General features: G+C 34.2%; 1 protein-coding gene across 3 annotated transcripts in view; it reads right to left on the reverse strand.

The window, feature by feature from the left end:
• The window catches only part of IFT74 (intraflagellar transport 74), a 36,060-nt gene that overhangs the window by 10,375 nt on the left and 9,000 nt on the right, over positions 1-16,685 (reverse strand). For all 3 annotated transcript variants that reach the window (XM_030968577.1, XM_030968575.1, XM_030968576.1), the window contains exons 9-15: positions 10,388-10,526; positions 9,307-9,369; positions 8,547-8,690; positions 7,774-7,814; positions 6,463-6,542; positions 3,180-3,233; positions 631-728 (exon numbers count right to left, since the gene is read on the reverse strand). In XM_030968577.1, the coding sequence (XP_030824437.1) occupies positions 631-728; positions 3,180-3,233; positions 6,463-6,542; positions 7,774-7,814; positions 8,547-8,690; positions 9,307-9,369; positions 10,388-10,526 (619 nt within the window). The remainder of the gene's footprint in view (positions 1-630; positions 729-3,179; positions 3,234-6,462; positions 6,543-7,773; positions 7,815-8,546; positions 8,691-9,306; positions 9,370-10,387; positions 10,527-16,685) is intronic.

Consider the following 16,685-nt stretch of genomic DNA (forward strand, 5'->3'; position numbering starts at 1 on the left):
CATAGAATCAAAATATTAGTCAGGTGAAAGTTTTCTATAACATAAAAAATCCATGGGAGCCAAAAACATTAAAAAGAATATAAGTTTAGAAAGTGAGAAAAATGGCAGACTGGAAATAGGAACAGTTTCTGAACTGCTACATTATAAATTTATAATATTTACACTAAATATTATGCATCAGGGTAGTTCAGACATACTTTTAATAGAGGGACAATTGAAATATTTTTAGTTCAGTAAAACTAGTGACAGAATACCCATGAACTGAGGTTTGCAAACTGTGGATAAACAAAATATTGCAGTAGTTTTATTTGCAGTATTTGGAAATGTTTATCATTATTAATGTTAGTTATAGCAGAGATGCAGAGTCATGAAATTATGAAAATATTCCTTTGTTCTGGTTACAATATCATACACTGTTCAAAGCTCTTCCCCTAGAAAAAGAGAGAAATTAAACAAATCCTTTTTTAACTACAGCTGTACATGGTTTAATGTTTAATCATTTCAAGATACAATTATGTAGATAAATATAAATATATAAAATCCACCATCCTTCTTTATCCAGCCACTCTCCTGTTCTGTGTGTCTGAAGTCCTAGCTAGCCAAAGGAGGATGGAAATACTACATGCTTACCCTGCTCGAGTGCTCCAGGAGTGCAACAATGTTGGCTTCTATTTGGGCCTTTCGTTCCAATTCCTGATTCTTTACATCTTCAAAAGTTGCTAGAAAATCTAGGGATTAACAAACATGAAAAAGAAGGCTCTTACTTTTATGGTTGCAATCTTATTTCCAGTCAAAACTTTGTATTGTATTGGAAGCAGTACAGCTTCAGATAGGTTACTGTAATTGTTTATTTAAAAGCCAGGTGGTAGAGACATTGAAACTTGTCAGCTTATTGACCTTGTTCCATGCGAATGCTGTGTATTTCACAGATTCATAAAAACCCTTGAATGCAAGAAAGTTCAAGAGCTCATCAAATTAATTCACTTGCTCCAAGACAAAACCAGCTCTATGTCTGTAATTCAGATGTTTGTCTATATTCTTCACAAACAGAGCTCCTGATAGATACTCTACAGTTCTCCTGGATAACCTATTTCAATGCTTGATAAGTTTTATTGGTAGGAAGTTTTTACTAATATCCAACCTGAAATCTTTCTGCACCTTGTGGTATGTTACTCCTTTTCTATCCTCCACATATATGCAGAAATAAATTATTCCATTATTATTTGAAACAGCCTTTTTACACATTTGACAACTGTCTTAAATTTTCTAAAATAAAAGACAAATTCTTTTTATATCTCCTTGCAGGTCATGCTTTCTGCATACTCCCATCAGTTTTCCTAAGCACTGACAGCCCCCTTCTTTATGAGCAGAACTCCCATCTGAAGAATTTGATGCACAGGGAAAAAAATACTCCAGATTTCAAAAAAAATTACACTCCAATGTACACCCACTGTTGTGGTATTTTCCTTGTTAGTTTGATACTGCTCAGCCACGTTCACTTTGTCTTTCAGTCTCTGAGTCATACCACAGAGCTGTACCTTATGAATCGCTCCATGCTCTGCATTTTTGCTGTTGATTACTCCATCCAAGTGTAGAAACTTACACTTAGTCCTTTCCAAACTTTTTTGTAATTCATTTCTAACATAAGAGATGTATACTAAATTCTAACTATGTCCTCCAACATGATTTCAGCTTTTCTGATGGACCATTTTTTGTAACTGCTGTCAGATACTCTCTCCCATCATCCAACTGATTAAGAAAATACTGTGTAACCTGAACACACTGACAACCTGACACACTGCAAAACCCCACATAGTACATCCTTTAGTTTTGGCACCAAATCTTTCAAAACTAATGATTTTTTTAACTTAATGCACAATATAGATTAATAATGGACAATATTTGCCTAGCTTGCTTCTAAAAAGACAAGGCAGCAGAAGTTATATTGAAGTTAAAGTACACATAATCTGCTACACCTTCCTTTTTCTGCAGTATTTTTCTGACACAAAAAAAGGAAAAAAAGTTGTCTGTACTTGACAAATCAATACAAGCGTTATTCATATTCCCATTCCTGTAACATTTACATATTGTTAGCTTGCATAGTTTTCCCAAATTATTTCTGGAAATTGATATTAATCTGACTAGCCTGTATTTCCCTGTCCCCTCTTCCTCTGCATAGGCACCATATTTCCTCTTTCCCCATCCTTAAGACTCCTGGCATGTTCCCCCAAATCTCTCAGGTCTCAGGTCCCCCAAATCTAAAACTGTAGCAATAACCTTTAATGAAGGGTAGAAGCAGAACTAAAACCCAAAATGTCAAGCCCTGCAGACTCCATCTGTATTAATATGGTAAATCCAGATCAAGTGAGCTTTTGTCTCTGCTTCTCAGGAAACCTGGCAATTTGAAAACACAGAAACTTGCTGTGTTTTTTATTAATCTTCTTTTATTATCAGCTTAGACCTTTCTCTCAGTATCACGATAGCCGTAAGTTATACAGAACATTTTTAGAGAACACTTAAAAAAGGTATCATATCCCTTGAACCTCCATGGCATGTTTACTGACCATTATCCCTTTTGCTGAGTAACAGACCAACTCTTTCGGTAAGCTGTCTCCTACAGTATGAAAGGAATAAGGTATACTTAAAGTCAGTTGTTTTCACCCTCTGTTAGTTGTTTCTGAAGTCTCTACAGCATTAAAACTTTTTGACATGTACCAAAGCTTTAGAAACATTCATCTTGAGTAAACAGATATGAGAAGTTCTAATTTTATAGAATTACATTTTATCTACAGTCTTCCATGCTGAAGTTCTGCTTTAATCACTCAATCCATTAATTACAACTTTGCTTTCATAAAATAAAGTTGTGTTCCTAAGACATTTATTGGTTGATAAAAAGCCTTGAAAGATGCTCTGAATATTTGTGACTGTCATGTAAGATATCAATTATCTTGTCCACAGAACAAGAATGCAGAACTTTATGCAAAGATCAGCACACCAGTTCTTTGCCGATATAAATTACCTTTTTTAACAGTAAACCAGAACCTGTAATTTAGTGAAATTAGGCTTAATAATATATATATATATATCTATACACACATATATATATATATATACATATCTATACATATACATATATACACACACACACAGTATTAGGTAAATAATATTAGACAACTTACTGTCCATGCTCTCTTCCCTCTTCTTCAACTCCTTGTATTTCCAATTTTCTTCTCCTACAAGACATGTATCATTGATTTAACTTTACATTGTCTCAGGCCTGGACTCCTTCATGAAGGTAAAATGTCTGTTTCAAAAATAAAATTTCTACATGCCTAGGAGCTACAGGATTCATCCTATTTCATTTAATGTAGTCAGTTCAACTAACTATATTATATATATCTTTATATTAAAATAGAAGATAGTGTAACAAATCAGCCTCAATGCAATTTTGACCACCTTTCAAGGTTACAACTTCTGATAATAGGACGGAGATAAATACTTGGTTTGGACAAAGGAAATTCACAGGCGCTTCTGAAGTTAAGTGAATTTCAACAATGGAGAACAAATGCTTCTTTGTATTCGGGCACCATGATTAGTTAAAACTTTCTGCAGTCCTGTTTAATATATGAGCCACTTCAAATGCACTTTCACCTATTAGAATAGACTTTCATAAGGATATGCAGCTTGCAAGTGATATTCTCAAGGAAATAAACAGGAGAACTGTACAAGCAATAGTCTAGGAAAATAAAATGCAAGAAAGCTTTCTACAATTAAGTTGGAAACACTTCCATACACCTTCAATATACTGGTATTAGAAGTAAGGAATAACATTCATAGACACCTTATTTTTAAATTCAACTACTGATTATAATTAACTCATAATTTGTAAGTATTAGTAAGGTGGGACACCTGATATATCTGTCACAAGAAGATGAGACAATTCATTTCCTAGAAATAATTTTAAGTTTCAAACATCTACATTTTTAATTGAGTCTGTTTTATTTTTAACATAATTTTTTAATTTTAAAGGATAAAAAGTAAAAGAATCAAATAAGTACAGATAAAACTGAGCAAACAAATTTCTCTAGGACTTTTTATTTGTGCACCCCCATGCTTTCCTTTTTATCTGGTATATACAAACAGTAAGAACACCTGAGGGGCTGTAAGGGACTTTGATTCTGCTTCAGCTTCCTTGCAGCTGCGGCTTTGCTCCTTGCTGGACACTCTCTTTCATTTTGCAAGGCAAGGCTCCATTATTTAATGACTTAGCCTGCTCTACTCTTAAGAATTCCAGTAAAGGTGAGCCATGAAACAGAGTTACATAATCTGTCAAGTGTTTATAGAAAAAAAATATTTGCACTCCACAATTTTGAGATGTGTTTTCAGTAAGTTTTCTTTCAAATACACCACTAATACACAACTGTCTTAACCTCATCTTCAATGTATGAAGGGTTAAGTCTGTTGCATTATGAGTTAATGCTGACTTTGACTAATCATTAAAGTTTACTGCTAGTATATAGGCCAAGTAATAAGTGGGTGAATTATTTACTTATTTAGATTTTTTTCAGATAAAACCTAAAAATAGTTATTCCAACATTGTATGTTTCGTCTTTTTCCTGCTCAGATATATTTCTAACACTGAAATATTTATCCTAAAATATTAAATAATCCTTTGTTAAAATGTCTATTTTTTTTTTACTGGCTATTTCACCTTATATATACATAAAAAACTTTAGAGCTGAATTTTGGGAATGCTATGTAATAATGTTTAAATACTGATCCAGAAGTAAAGTCATTGGGGAGGAGAGAGCACAGGAATTTCAAGGACACACCAAGATACTGATTTAGAGCAGAAGCATGAATGGCCCTCTGTGATCTTCTCTCCATTCACTTGGGAAGGCAGCACTGGCAGTTTACATTTCTGTGTCTGAAAGCTACTCTTTATGAGTATCTTTAGTCCCTCTGTGTTACACAAAGAGGTATAATTCCCTCTGCATTATACCACAAAGTAACTTGAATCTGAATATTCTGACTAGTTCTGATATGCTGACAAAGAACATGTGCTTTCTCCTCCATATGCTTCAAACTCCTCTTCTTTAGTCCCTCAGTGTTACACAAAGAGGTATAATTCCCTCTGCATTATACCACAAAATAACTTGAATCTGAATATTCTGACTAGTTCTGATATGCTGACAAAGAACATGTGCTTTCTCCTCCATATGCTTCAAACTCCTCTTCAACAAATTTATTTTCCTAAAACAAGAGACAGTCCAGCAACGAATGACTGTGTGTGCGCACTGAACTATAAAATGTGAAAAGCAACTCCCTTCTTACCTTCTGTATTTCTCCAAAGTTAAAATAAAAAAATGGTTGCAAGCCAAACAAAAAGGAAAAATTAAAGAACAATAAAGTTTGCAATGATATTACCTGGAAACACAAAGCTAATAAAGCAGTCTTAATAAATTATTTCCAAAAATATGAAGTATCTGTAGAAATATGAAATATTTTGCCATGCAAAAGATGATAAACAGATGTCTGAAACATTTGCTTAGAGGCAGATTTTTAGATATTTATTCACCCAGAATAAACTTATAGCTAGATTTTACATTGATTGCACAAGAAAAGGCATAAAGCAAGAAGAACATAATTCCTCAATCCTACAGAAGTTAAAAATTTGTAAAGACTTTCAGAATGCAGGCATATATTTATCAAATTCCTATCTGAACAAGATTTCTTATAACCAAAATAACGTTATCCATTGCATGGATCTTCCTTTTATCTATAGCCTTTTACGGCTTTTAAGGGCCCGTGCTCAAACTGAAGTTACTTCCTCCAGAAGAGGAAGTAACCACAGAACCATAACTTCCAGTGCTAGGGCAAATTCCAAACTAACCTAGCCTAAGCACCAGCAGCATGTGTTTGCTGGAGGTCAGTGTAAGCTAAGACCATTATCGGGCAGCTTACAAACTCTTCTTGCCAAGATCAACCCAAGAAGTTTCAAAGACAGATAAAAATAATACTGAACTCGGTCTACTTTACACTTTGCTATTAAATATCCTCAATTCCACATTTGCTGACAGTGTAACAGATAATGTAAAAGGTAAAATTAATTAAAGCATTTCGAAATATGAATTTGTTCTGCAGTGCTTCCAGTAAGATAAACTTCTATTCCCCAAACAATATTAAAAATAAAACTGGACAGAAAACCAGACAGATGTCCTATTATTTTATATGGTAATTTTCAATATGAACTTGTTGAATGTATCACTAAAGGTGGGTACTCTCCATTTGTTATGTCTGAAAAGAACAGGCTGTACCTGTAGGCACAGAACTTTTCATGCTGATGAGTATTTGACTTACTGCATAAGCCTCAAAATTTTAAGCAACTGCTAGGTATAACAGTTTGTTATAGAACAATCAGACGCGACTCTGCACAGTCTGCTACAACTCTAATCATATTACCTCGATGGTTCTCCAGATCTGTATCAAGTCGTTGAATGACCTTTTTAAAATAATCTATTTTTTCTTTTACTTCTGCCAACCTAACAAATAGATAATGAAAATCAAGGTTAAAACTGTGTTGTAAAAGACTTACTTTATTTTAGACAAAACCGAAAAGTCAAGAATAAAAATAGAAAATATAGATTTAATCAAACCCAAAAGAATAACAGGATTCTTGTTATTATAAAAGCTATATGTAAATCAATTGTCACTTAGTCCTCTGTTTATTAAATAGAAGTTCTGTAGCTCCTTTTAATTAAAAAACAATTTTTGTTGAGTCATCAGTAATTCTTAACTTACTCAACTAGTCCCTCTGCTGGTTGCTATTCTTAGAGTATTGTTGTACCTTCAAGGAGGTACAACATAACTGTTAAACTGCAATTAAACTGTATTTAGTAAAATTCACTAAGAAACTTCCAAATAAGTCACTCTGCTGTGTAATCAAAGTGGGAAATGAAACTACCTTTAACATATCTCTACATAAAATCTCAAATATAATTCTTTGTTATTGTTATTCATTAAAAAAATTCTGTTAAGCAACTCATTATGCAATTAAAATGCATTAAAAATTAACAAATAATTATAGTTGGAAATATTGCTTAAAAGAATTTAATATTGATTTTAAGAGATTTTATGAATTATCTCAGTTTTTCTTTCAAGAAAGAGAAATCAAAAGGCTCAAAACCAGAAAATATGGTACTGTTTTATCTCCCCCTCAATACATTACTATTTATTATAAAATTTACTTGACTTTCTGGCCAGTCTTTGGAAAGGCCCAGTACCTAAGAATCAAGAAGCAATGCCCTTCTACTCTTTAGAATGGAACTTATGTAACTCTTAGGAGAGTTTAGAACACATAAAGCTAAAAATGTGACTGCAGTGTAAAGCTTTAAGAACACATAAACTTAAAAATGTGACTGCAGTGTAATAACGGTTCAATTTCATAGCTGTCTCAGAGGAGCATCTCTTACAAATCAATGTCTTCTTCAGCCTTAAACAAGTTTAAGTCAGTGCTATTACAAATTTATATTCTCAACGTGTGTTCTTAAGGGATGGAAGTATTATTATGCAGATCTAAATGTCTTATCACTATAAAACTTGTTTACCTGAAACAGAAGAACATATTCTATTCTCTATGGAAGGTTAGACTACTACAGGTTTGAAGACGCGGTGATGTTCTAAAAGTCCATAGAAATAGACTTTGTGAAGGAACACAATGTGTCTTTAGGGTGTACATGTAATTTATAGCAACAGTATAATGGAGTTACTCACTGTCTTTCCATGCTTGCAATTTTTTGACTATCATCTTTAACCTATAAAAAAGTTCAACAACTTTAACATATGAAATAAATCTACAAATGAAAAAAGGAAAATTATAAAAAAATCTGAATTCAAAATACAGGGAATAGAAAATTAGCATTTGAAATCACAAATCTGTGACACAGTCCAACAAAAAGTGAAGATTTAAGCATGTCTTCCAAATGTTTAAAAATCATACTTTAAAAAATGAAATACACTTACCATTGGTCATTCAGACCCAAAATCTATGAAGTACCAACAGCCAGTTACAGTATAGGCCATTGTAAAGTGATCCAATTACTCCTGGACTAGTATATCTGTTCAGTACCTCACAAGGATACTCTCTGGAGTTAGGTTACAAGTAACCTCCTGTGTAAAAGTCACTCGCCCACTTTTTTATAAGCCTTGTTTAGGTATTGGACTTTGCTATCAGGTCTCTTCAGAGCTTTCTCTTCTCCAAAATGAACAGCTCCAACTCTCTTATCTTGTCTTCATAGAAGACATGCTCCAGACCTGGGATTATTTTCACAGCCCTCCTCTGAACCCATTACAATAGGTCTCCAGATTTTGGCTGGACCTGAAATATCCCAACTTTCCAATTCATTAATTATTTTTAATGTCAGATTATTTGCACTGCCTAGAGGACAAATAAAGGCAAAGTTCAAACCTAAGTATTTTCAAGTACTATCACCCCCAATAACACTGGCTTGGAGAATCTTTTACGTAACAACATTTTCTATTCTTGCCTGCTTTAGTAATCTTTCTCTTTCCTCCTGTGGAGACTCCATGTTCTTATCCTCAGCAATCATTCGATCTCGATGTTCCTTGAGTTCATGGAGCTTTTCATATAACTGCACAGCTTCCTGTTTCACCGCAGAGTGTGCTATTTCCTGTTGGGAAAAGCAAACACCTACTAGCTGTTTTCAGATGGGAAGAGAGCATTGTGGCAATCATGTTTTAGTTAAGCAACACTTACCTATACATTGCAAGTGAAGCTTATTTCTTACAAAAAGCACAGAGACAGTAAAAAGCACTTTACAAAGTACTTTCTAAAAAGTAAAATTTATAATCTATATTGTCAATATTTCATTTTCTGAAATAGAATATCCCAATCAGTTACTTCTTGATTTACAAGTTCTTCCTTGGGCCAATTTTCTGATGAGATTTATTACTTCACAGTTTCTAGGGGATTTCAAACAATGTGCAACATTCAAAAGGACTAAAAAATATCTAGTAGTATTTGAAAATAATACTTTCTGACTGTATGCTTCAGGTCATAGATCCTTTTATTCATGAAAGGCCCAATATGAAAAAAATAAGATATTTTTACCCAAAACTGATTAGAAATTATTAGTGGAAACCAGAAAGGCATATCTGCTTTCCCATACTAGAGCATGATCCTACAGTGTCTGAAAATTTAAGGAAAAGAAATTATGGGTATTTTTCTGACTGTATTATTCTTTACACTAGCATTCAGTGAAGATGACCACTTGTTATCATACATACAGCTCTTAGACTCTCTTCCTTCACATTTAGTGCATCCAATTCCTGCTGTTGAACAACCAATTCCTAAAGAGGAAGCAAAATGCAAAATTCAGATAAAAATTACTACTTAACTACTTTTTTGCTCTAAACCTTAGTATGTATCAAATGCTGTAAACTGTCCCATTGCTGCTCTTAAAAATTTGAAAGACAAGACCCTGTTCAGCTCCTTCACATAACTCAGATGTAATAAACACTTGCTTTCAGCATCCAACTTTTCCATTACTCTTATCATTGTTATTTGCAGCTGGGCTACTACCAAAAATGGTTTGCACTTTTTCTACTTTTTTTTTTTTAAATCAGTACCACCAGTAGAATTTATTATCTGTATTTCAGGAGTGTAGAGTCAAATTTTAAAATCTGAATCATAACTGATTCTTCATAGTCCAGAAAGAGACAGGTAAGCCCTGACTACTGATTCAGCTCATTCTAAGACAGATAGAAAACATGGAACTCATCTCTGTACAGACCATACAGAGGAACTTTTGCTTGAACTGGATCTCCCAGAGAGCCTAGAAGTGTTACTCCTGTTGTTAACATAATGATTAGTGAAGTAACAAACATTTTATACAGCCCAGTTTTTTTTTTCAGATACATTCAGACATGCAACAGCAACAACAACAACAACAATAATAATAATAGTAATAGAAAAAGCTAGTCAGATTCACTTTTTTACACAAGAAGAAAACTTTCTACTCAAGTGAACTACAAAAATTGCTGGGGTTATTTTTCCTTTTTCCTTGCTTTTTACACATGATGAAACATCTAAGTATTGCAGTGGCTTTTAAAAACTGCATGTCAAACCCTAAATTCAAACAGAAAATTGTGAACATTATTTCTTCCTAAAGTATGAAATATAAGAAGGCAAAGCACTTGGTCTTAGCCAATTGCTTTATTTCCAGGTACTTCTACAATTGATTAAGACACCAGCAAGATTTTTTATTATATTACTTTGTTGTCAAGTTCTTCAGTATTTAAATTTTATCTAAACCCCAAAAAGCCAGTTTAAGAAGTATTTTAGGTAAGCATAATGGAACAAGCTAACCTGGGAGAGTTTCTCATTAGCAGCTTTTATCTCCAGATATTTAGCCTGATTTTCCTGCGACATGTCTTTCATTATGTCATCTGCCACAACCTTTTCACGCTCGATATCTTCTTCTACAGCTTGAATTAACTTTTCTGTGCTGTAAAAATATAATGTTTTTGTAACTTTCACTGGTAAATGCATATTGTAAACATTCATTTCAAACTCCAGTATTCCTTCAGCTTCACGGAAGCGCTCAGTGTAACAGAAAAAGCCTAGATGCCATAAAAGGGTGTTACCAACTTGTATCTAATCTTCTTGGAACTGAATTAGCAAAACAAACACTCACAAAATGTGGAGAAGATGAAGAATTCTCTGCCTTTATAATACCCACATGGTATTTTCCAACACTCCCACACTGTCTATCTGCCTTGGTCTCAACACTCACAAAAGTATGGTACTATCTCTCAACCAGTGAATTTCTGGAGTAACAACAAGCAGTTTGAAGTAAGGAAGTAGATATGCAATTTGTGAATGCACCTAAAGAAAATATAATACAGATATCAGGATTTGACAGCACCAGATGATGACGATGATGATGATGATGATGAACAGATTATTCTGTGCAAAGAATTGTTAATTACTTTAGAATGGAGAGTGGTTTCAGAGGTCTGAGCAGTGTAGTTTTTTAGCTATGCAATAACTAAGAAATTAGGTATTTTTACATTCTTGAATCAGGACTTTATTCTTGTTAGAAAATTGATAGTTTGCAAATACAAAAACTTTACCATTCCAGCTATAGTGAGCAACAAGCAACTGTCTTAGCAGATTTAAAGAACACATAAAGAACTGTTCTCACTATTTTAGGTAAGTCTAGTAATTTCTATGAAATTCCTGAAAGCTAGAGAATCAACTTGAGAACATACTAAAAGGAAATTAAAACTGAGACTCTGAAGGTATACCTTAATTCCCGTCATTGTTCATGAAAGATTGCTAAAATGGTTTGCTTGTTTCCAGAGTGATTTCTCCTGTTAAAAATTACAAAATCAGCCAAATATCTTCCTGCAGGACTTTTTTTCATCTGTTTTTCAAACACTTTTCCTGAGTTGCAAGATGACAAGTTGCAAATTGTGTAAATGACACCACTGGATCAAAGACTGCAGACAAAAATGACCTCAAGTTTAAGAGATGATGCAAAATAGTGGAACTGAACAATGATAATTTCAGGGCAAGGAAATAATGAAAATATTGTAGAAGCAGGGTAGAGCTGACATTGGAATGGACTTCTGAAGGTTGTCTGGTCCAACCTGTGCACTACTTGAAGCACCGTCACCTAGAGCAGGGTGTCTTTTTTAGGTTTTCAGTATCTTGAAGGATGGATATACCACAATGTGTTTGGGCAATGCTTTGATGTTTGTTCACTCTTACAAACAGAAGTGTTTTTCCTGATATTTAAAGGGACTTTGCTGTTCTTCATTTCCAGTCATTGTCCTGCCCTTAGGCATCACTGAGATCAGCTCCATCTTCTCAACCCCTGTTCATCAGGTATTTACTTCAATAAAATATCCACTAAGCCTTCTCTTCTGGAGATTAAACAATGCCAGTTCTCTCAGCCTTACCCCACAGTACTCATCACTTACAAGGAATTCTCAAAAGAGTTTCAAAAATGTAACCACTTCCAACTAGCTTCCAAGAAAGATCCATAATATCTAAGAAACTGAGAATATTATGTAGCAATTCTGACAGATTAGCAGGCCATGCAGCAAAAATGCTTTGGACCTGATGATGATGAAACAAATCAAAATCATGATCTCACACTTAGCTTGGCAAATTTGGAGTGCACTGGGACTGTACAAGAAATACTGGATAGTTGTAACGTGTCATTAAATTTAATACCCTCTTGAGACTAAAACTAAATTATACAGACCCAGTCCAAATATGAGTCCCTCACTGCATGAACAACAGTTTATAAATGGTTAATTATGTTACATGTGTTAATGGAAGAGAGCTTTTTTTAAGCTACATGAGTAGTTTGATCCAAGACCTTTTGGAAGGCATGGAGCTCGGAGATTAGGGAGCTTTCATGTTACTTGTTTATTGAGTGCGCCTCATGCCTCAGTCTGGACCTAGTAAAGCTGTTGCAAGGTCTCAGCAGTGATAGCTTCTCTCAAATCAAGCCCAACTGAGGACATGGAAGAAAGAAAATTGAGAAAGTGCAGTAAAAAATTCAATAAAATGCTAAGGGTGCTGATTTTCAGAAGAAATCTCCACTCTAGATGTAATTCTCCTGGAGACATTCTAACATGGCTTAGAGGGAGCTTGTATTTAAATACAAACACAGTGCCTTTCCTGGAGATCACTGGAACCTTCAAAAGAGTGAGAATACAGTTTTCTACATGTATAGCAATACCACTCTTGAGGGCAGTGATGTCTCCAAGCTCTATAGGATTTCTCTCATCTTTGCCAGAGATTCAAAGTGTGCAAAACAGGACAAGGAAAGAAACATGCTTTTCCAGCCCCCTCTATTTAAAGTGTGTGGACACATTACAGTGTAGCCTCTTTACATGAGGCAATTCTCCTTTTCTTACATGATATATACTCCTGGCTAAATACTTCAAGATGGTCCAGCATGTCCTTGAGACTAGAAATGTCTGACTTACAGTGATGCATCTTCGCTGGCAGAAACCTTGTGAGGGGAGGCTGCGACTTAGTGATTTTTCAAGAGGCAATAAAAAATCAGCAATGGCTGTCACAGAAACACAATTCATTACCAGAAATAATTTTAACACTATGCATGAAGTTGTATCAGGGATGAGGCTTGGAAAAATTGTAGAATGTTTTGAGATATTATGCAAAACAAAAGCACCAGTAACAACAAAGACATAGTGAAATAAAACAATTTATAATGCCACATATTGGAGAGGAATGGAGATAGAAAGGAGATGAACTGCTCTGTAGTTTGGTGATATGTATTAGACAGAATGAGCACTAATGCAAGTAAAAATGCATAGGACACAGCACTTGTATATCAATATAATCCCTTTTTTTCAGCCTGTACATAGAAATTCACTCTAGAGAAAGTATGATTTGTTTTTATAACTTCCTGAAATACAGCCCTAATTACAGACATCCTTATAGGGCACGTAATTCTCTGTAAATAACGACCTTTATCTGTGACCCTGCAGCTCCTCTGACAATGATATTTCCAAAACACAAGCATTAAAATGGAGTTAACTAGCTACTAGGAAGCTTTAGTTTGGTATGCACATATCCTGGCATTTTCTTCATTTGATGAATGATCAAATTAAAAATGCAAGTCTTCTTCTGTCTCCATCATTTCTTTAATTGATTATAACTCAACTTGCTTGTAAATCACCTGTGGCATTTAAACTCACTGCTTCCTCTACGATCTGGAACTTGACACTTCAGCATACTACAGTTAAGACTTTCCTATTGGCTGCTGATCCAATTAAATCCAAGATGATTATAAGAAGTTGCTCAACTTAGTCAATCTTTTGCTAAGGATTTTCTAGGTTTATTATTTTTTTTACACTGCCTGGTTATTCATCAGGTACAAAGGTTGAAGAAAAACAAAGTGCTGTTTCACCATATTATTTCTTGTCACCACACTGAAAAATCTACACACGTGTACATATGATACGTCTCAGAAGCAACCAAAAGGTAAGATACTTGGCAAGTCTAATTCAAAATGCAGGCAAAGATTTATTACTGTAACTTTGTTGCTAGACAGGAAGCAAACACATCTCAAGGTACATTAAAATTTCAGGAATTAGTATGAACCTTGGACATGCTGAGTTGTTAAGTAAATCCTACTCCATTAAAAAGCTGGGGAACAGACTCTGAAAACCAGACCAATTCTATAAACACAATCACCTCCCCAGAAAGCTAATTACATTATTTTTAAATCATATAGTTTTCAAAGTTCTCAGATGAAAATTTTTAAGAAGTCTCTTGTAATTACAAGGAAATATCAAAATGCTACCAATGTATTGCCAGTGTATTGTCAGGCTAAGCCTCTTTTCAAAGCAGTTAGTTTAAGCAGCAGCTCATAAAAACTAGTTCTAGTAAAATGCTAAACTGCAACTAAAATTACAGATTCTTTCCTGTTCTTTTACTCATTATACAGCTTCACACACAAAAAATGCAGGCAGTCACATTTGTAAGAAATACCTACCTTTTCAGCAGAAACTTAAGTAAGAACTAGGAGCTATGTTTTGGACTTAGACATATGTACAACTTAGATTTTTCAACTTGATTGTTATTAACGTCCAGATTAACATTAAAAACAATACTTAATATATTTTCCCATTCTATTTCAGACAGCTCTTGTCTTCTAATCTGCAAACTACAATAAAATTATTAATCTGTATTTATAAATTGCCAGGTTAAGATCTGCTCTGTTTCTGAACTTATAGGAAGCAGTATCTTCAAAGTTCAAATACGCTGCAAGATCCAGATGTTAAAATGGCCATTTTGGGAGTTCTCAAAGTGCATCATGTCTTCCATTAACAATACACAAACTGACTAAAAAAACATGCAGGCCACCAGTACCACCACTGACAAGTGCAAAACTTAATACAGAATATAATTCCACAGGGGCTGCTGCTGCTAGCACCCCTTGTCCCTGCCAGGGATAATGGCTAAATGGCAAAAGGTTTATGAACTCCCTCTGTATTCAGTTTAAGTTTCTGACAGAAGTAGAAATACACAATGGATCAGAGCATTTTAAGTGGCAATTATCTTCCTCTTCTTTCCAAGAAGTTATGAAATTTCCAGGCTGATTCAATTTAGGTGAATGAGGTCAATCCTCTGGCATGCAAATATATAGAAGTTATCAAACAGACTTAATCAGTTTGTTCTATGACCTCATTTATTTCAGTATGATCAGCAAAGACCTTCCAGCATTCATTTTAAGGACTGGTGGAGGTTTTGTAAATCTGACAGGCTGCCTATATTTAGCACTGTTTGTAATTAAACTTCCTCGTGTAATTTCCCCCACTCTTTTCTATTAAATTCAGTGAATGTTCTGTACAGCTCACTTTAAACAACTATCTTACATTTTACCTTTTGGGTTTCTATTACTTTGCAAGATAGAAATCTGGCAAGGAGATACTAATATTAACTTGACATCCTATCTTTTCAGATGCTTAAGAAAAACTGGAAAAATTAAAGGTTCATTACCTTTTACATAACATTTTCATTCAACTATAATGAATGACACAAACAGGGACTAACTTAACATCTCAGAGATATGGTGTAACATTTCTGCTCAAAATTAATAGATATTACAAATAGTGTCTGATTCAAAGGCAATGACTGAGAGACCCTTTCTTTGAGAGATGTTAATGTCACAGTAAATACCATTTGTAGGACCTTTCCTAACTTTCAAAAAATAAGGCTTGAATCTGTACAAGAATTCCATCAATAGAGATTGAACTTAGAGATTGAGATTACTTAGTTCCAAAGACCAGAGCAACAACTATACCTTCATGACAGAAAAGTGCCAGTTTATGTCATGTTATAGTTTATATTATGGACAAGAAAGAGACGAAAAGATTTATCTTCTAAGTAAATATTAAAAAAAATGCTTAGTAACTTACATAAGAATGTAAAAGAGATCTGACTGGAGAAACCAACAATTGTCTAGTAGAGCATTCTGCCTCTGTCAGAGCAACAAGAGAAATTGCATGGGGAGAGCATGCAAGCTTCAATACTTTCTGCAGTTTACGCCAATCATAGTCTTCCAGTACACATAACTGCTTTAACAGGGATAATAATGAGTACAGCCCTGCCAATTTGTTTTATTCATTTATGATACTTTTCTCTATTAACTTGTCTAATCAATCCCTTTTCTAGTTGCTGATACAGTCTGCACACTGGATTTTAGGTTTGGCTCAATTAAGTGAAAGCTGAATTCATTACTTCTGATAACCCCAATTTTTTCAATTAATTTTAATGACAAAGTATTTATGTAGAACAAAATTTATTAAACTATCATTGAAATAACTGTATCTATTAATTTGTTAAACAACCACTACAGAAGACACCGGTAAAATTCTGGTCTTGATATGCAAAAGTGTTGTTTTTTACTAGGCTCCAAACATGAAATTCCATTGGCTTGTGATCTGGGTTGGAACACTGTTTTTGAATTCAGTCACTGCTGACTGCAACATTACATCCCAAACTGTAAGTTTTACATTGATCTGAACTACCCTTACTTTTGAAAGATACACTTGAAGCAGAAGGCATTTTAAAAACTGCTTCATAAACATAAAAGTCCCGAAGAAAGAAATACAAA

This window comes from Camarhynchus parvulus, chromosome Z (assembly GCF_901933205.1).
Source record: "Camarhynchus parvulus chromosome Z, STF_HiC, whole genome shotgun sequence".
In the NCBI taxonomy this organism is placed as follows: Eukaryota; Metazoa; Chordata; class Aves; order Passeriformes; family Thraupidae; genus Camarhynchus; species Camarhynchus parvulus.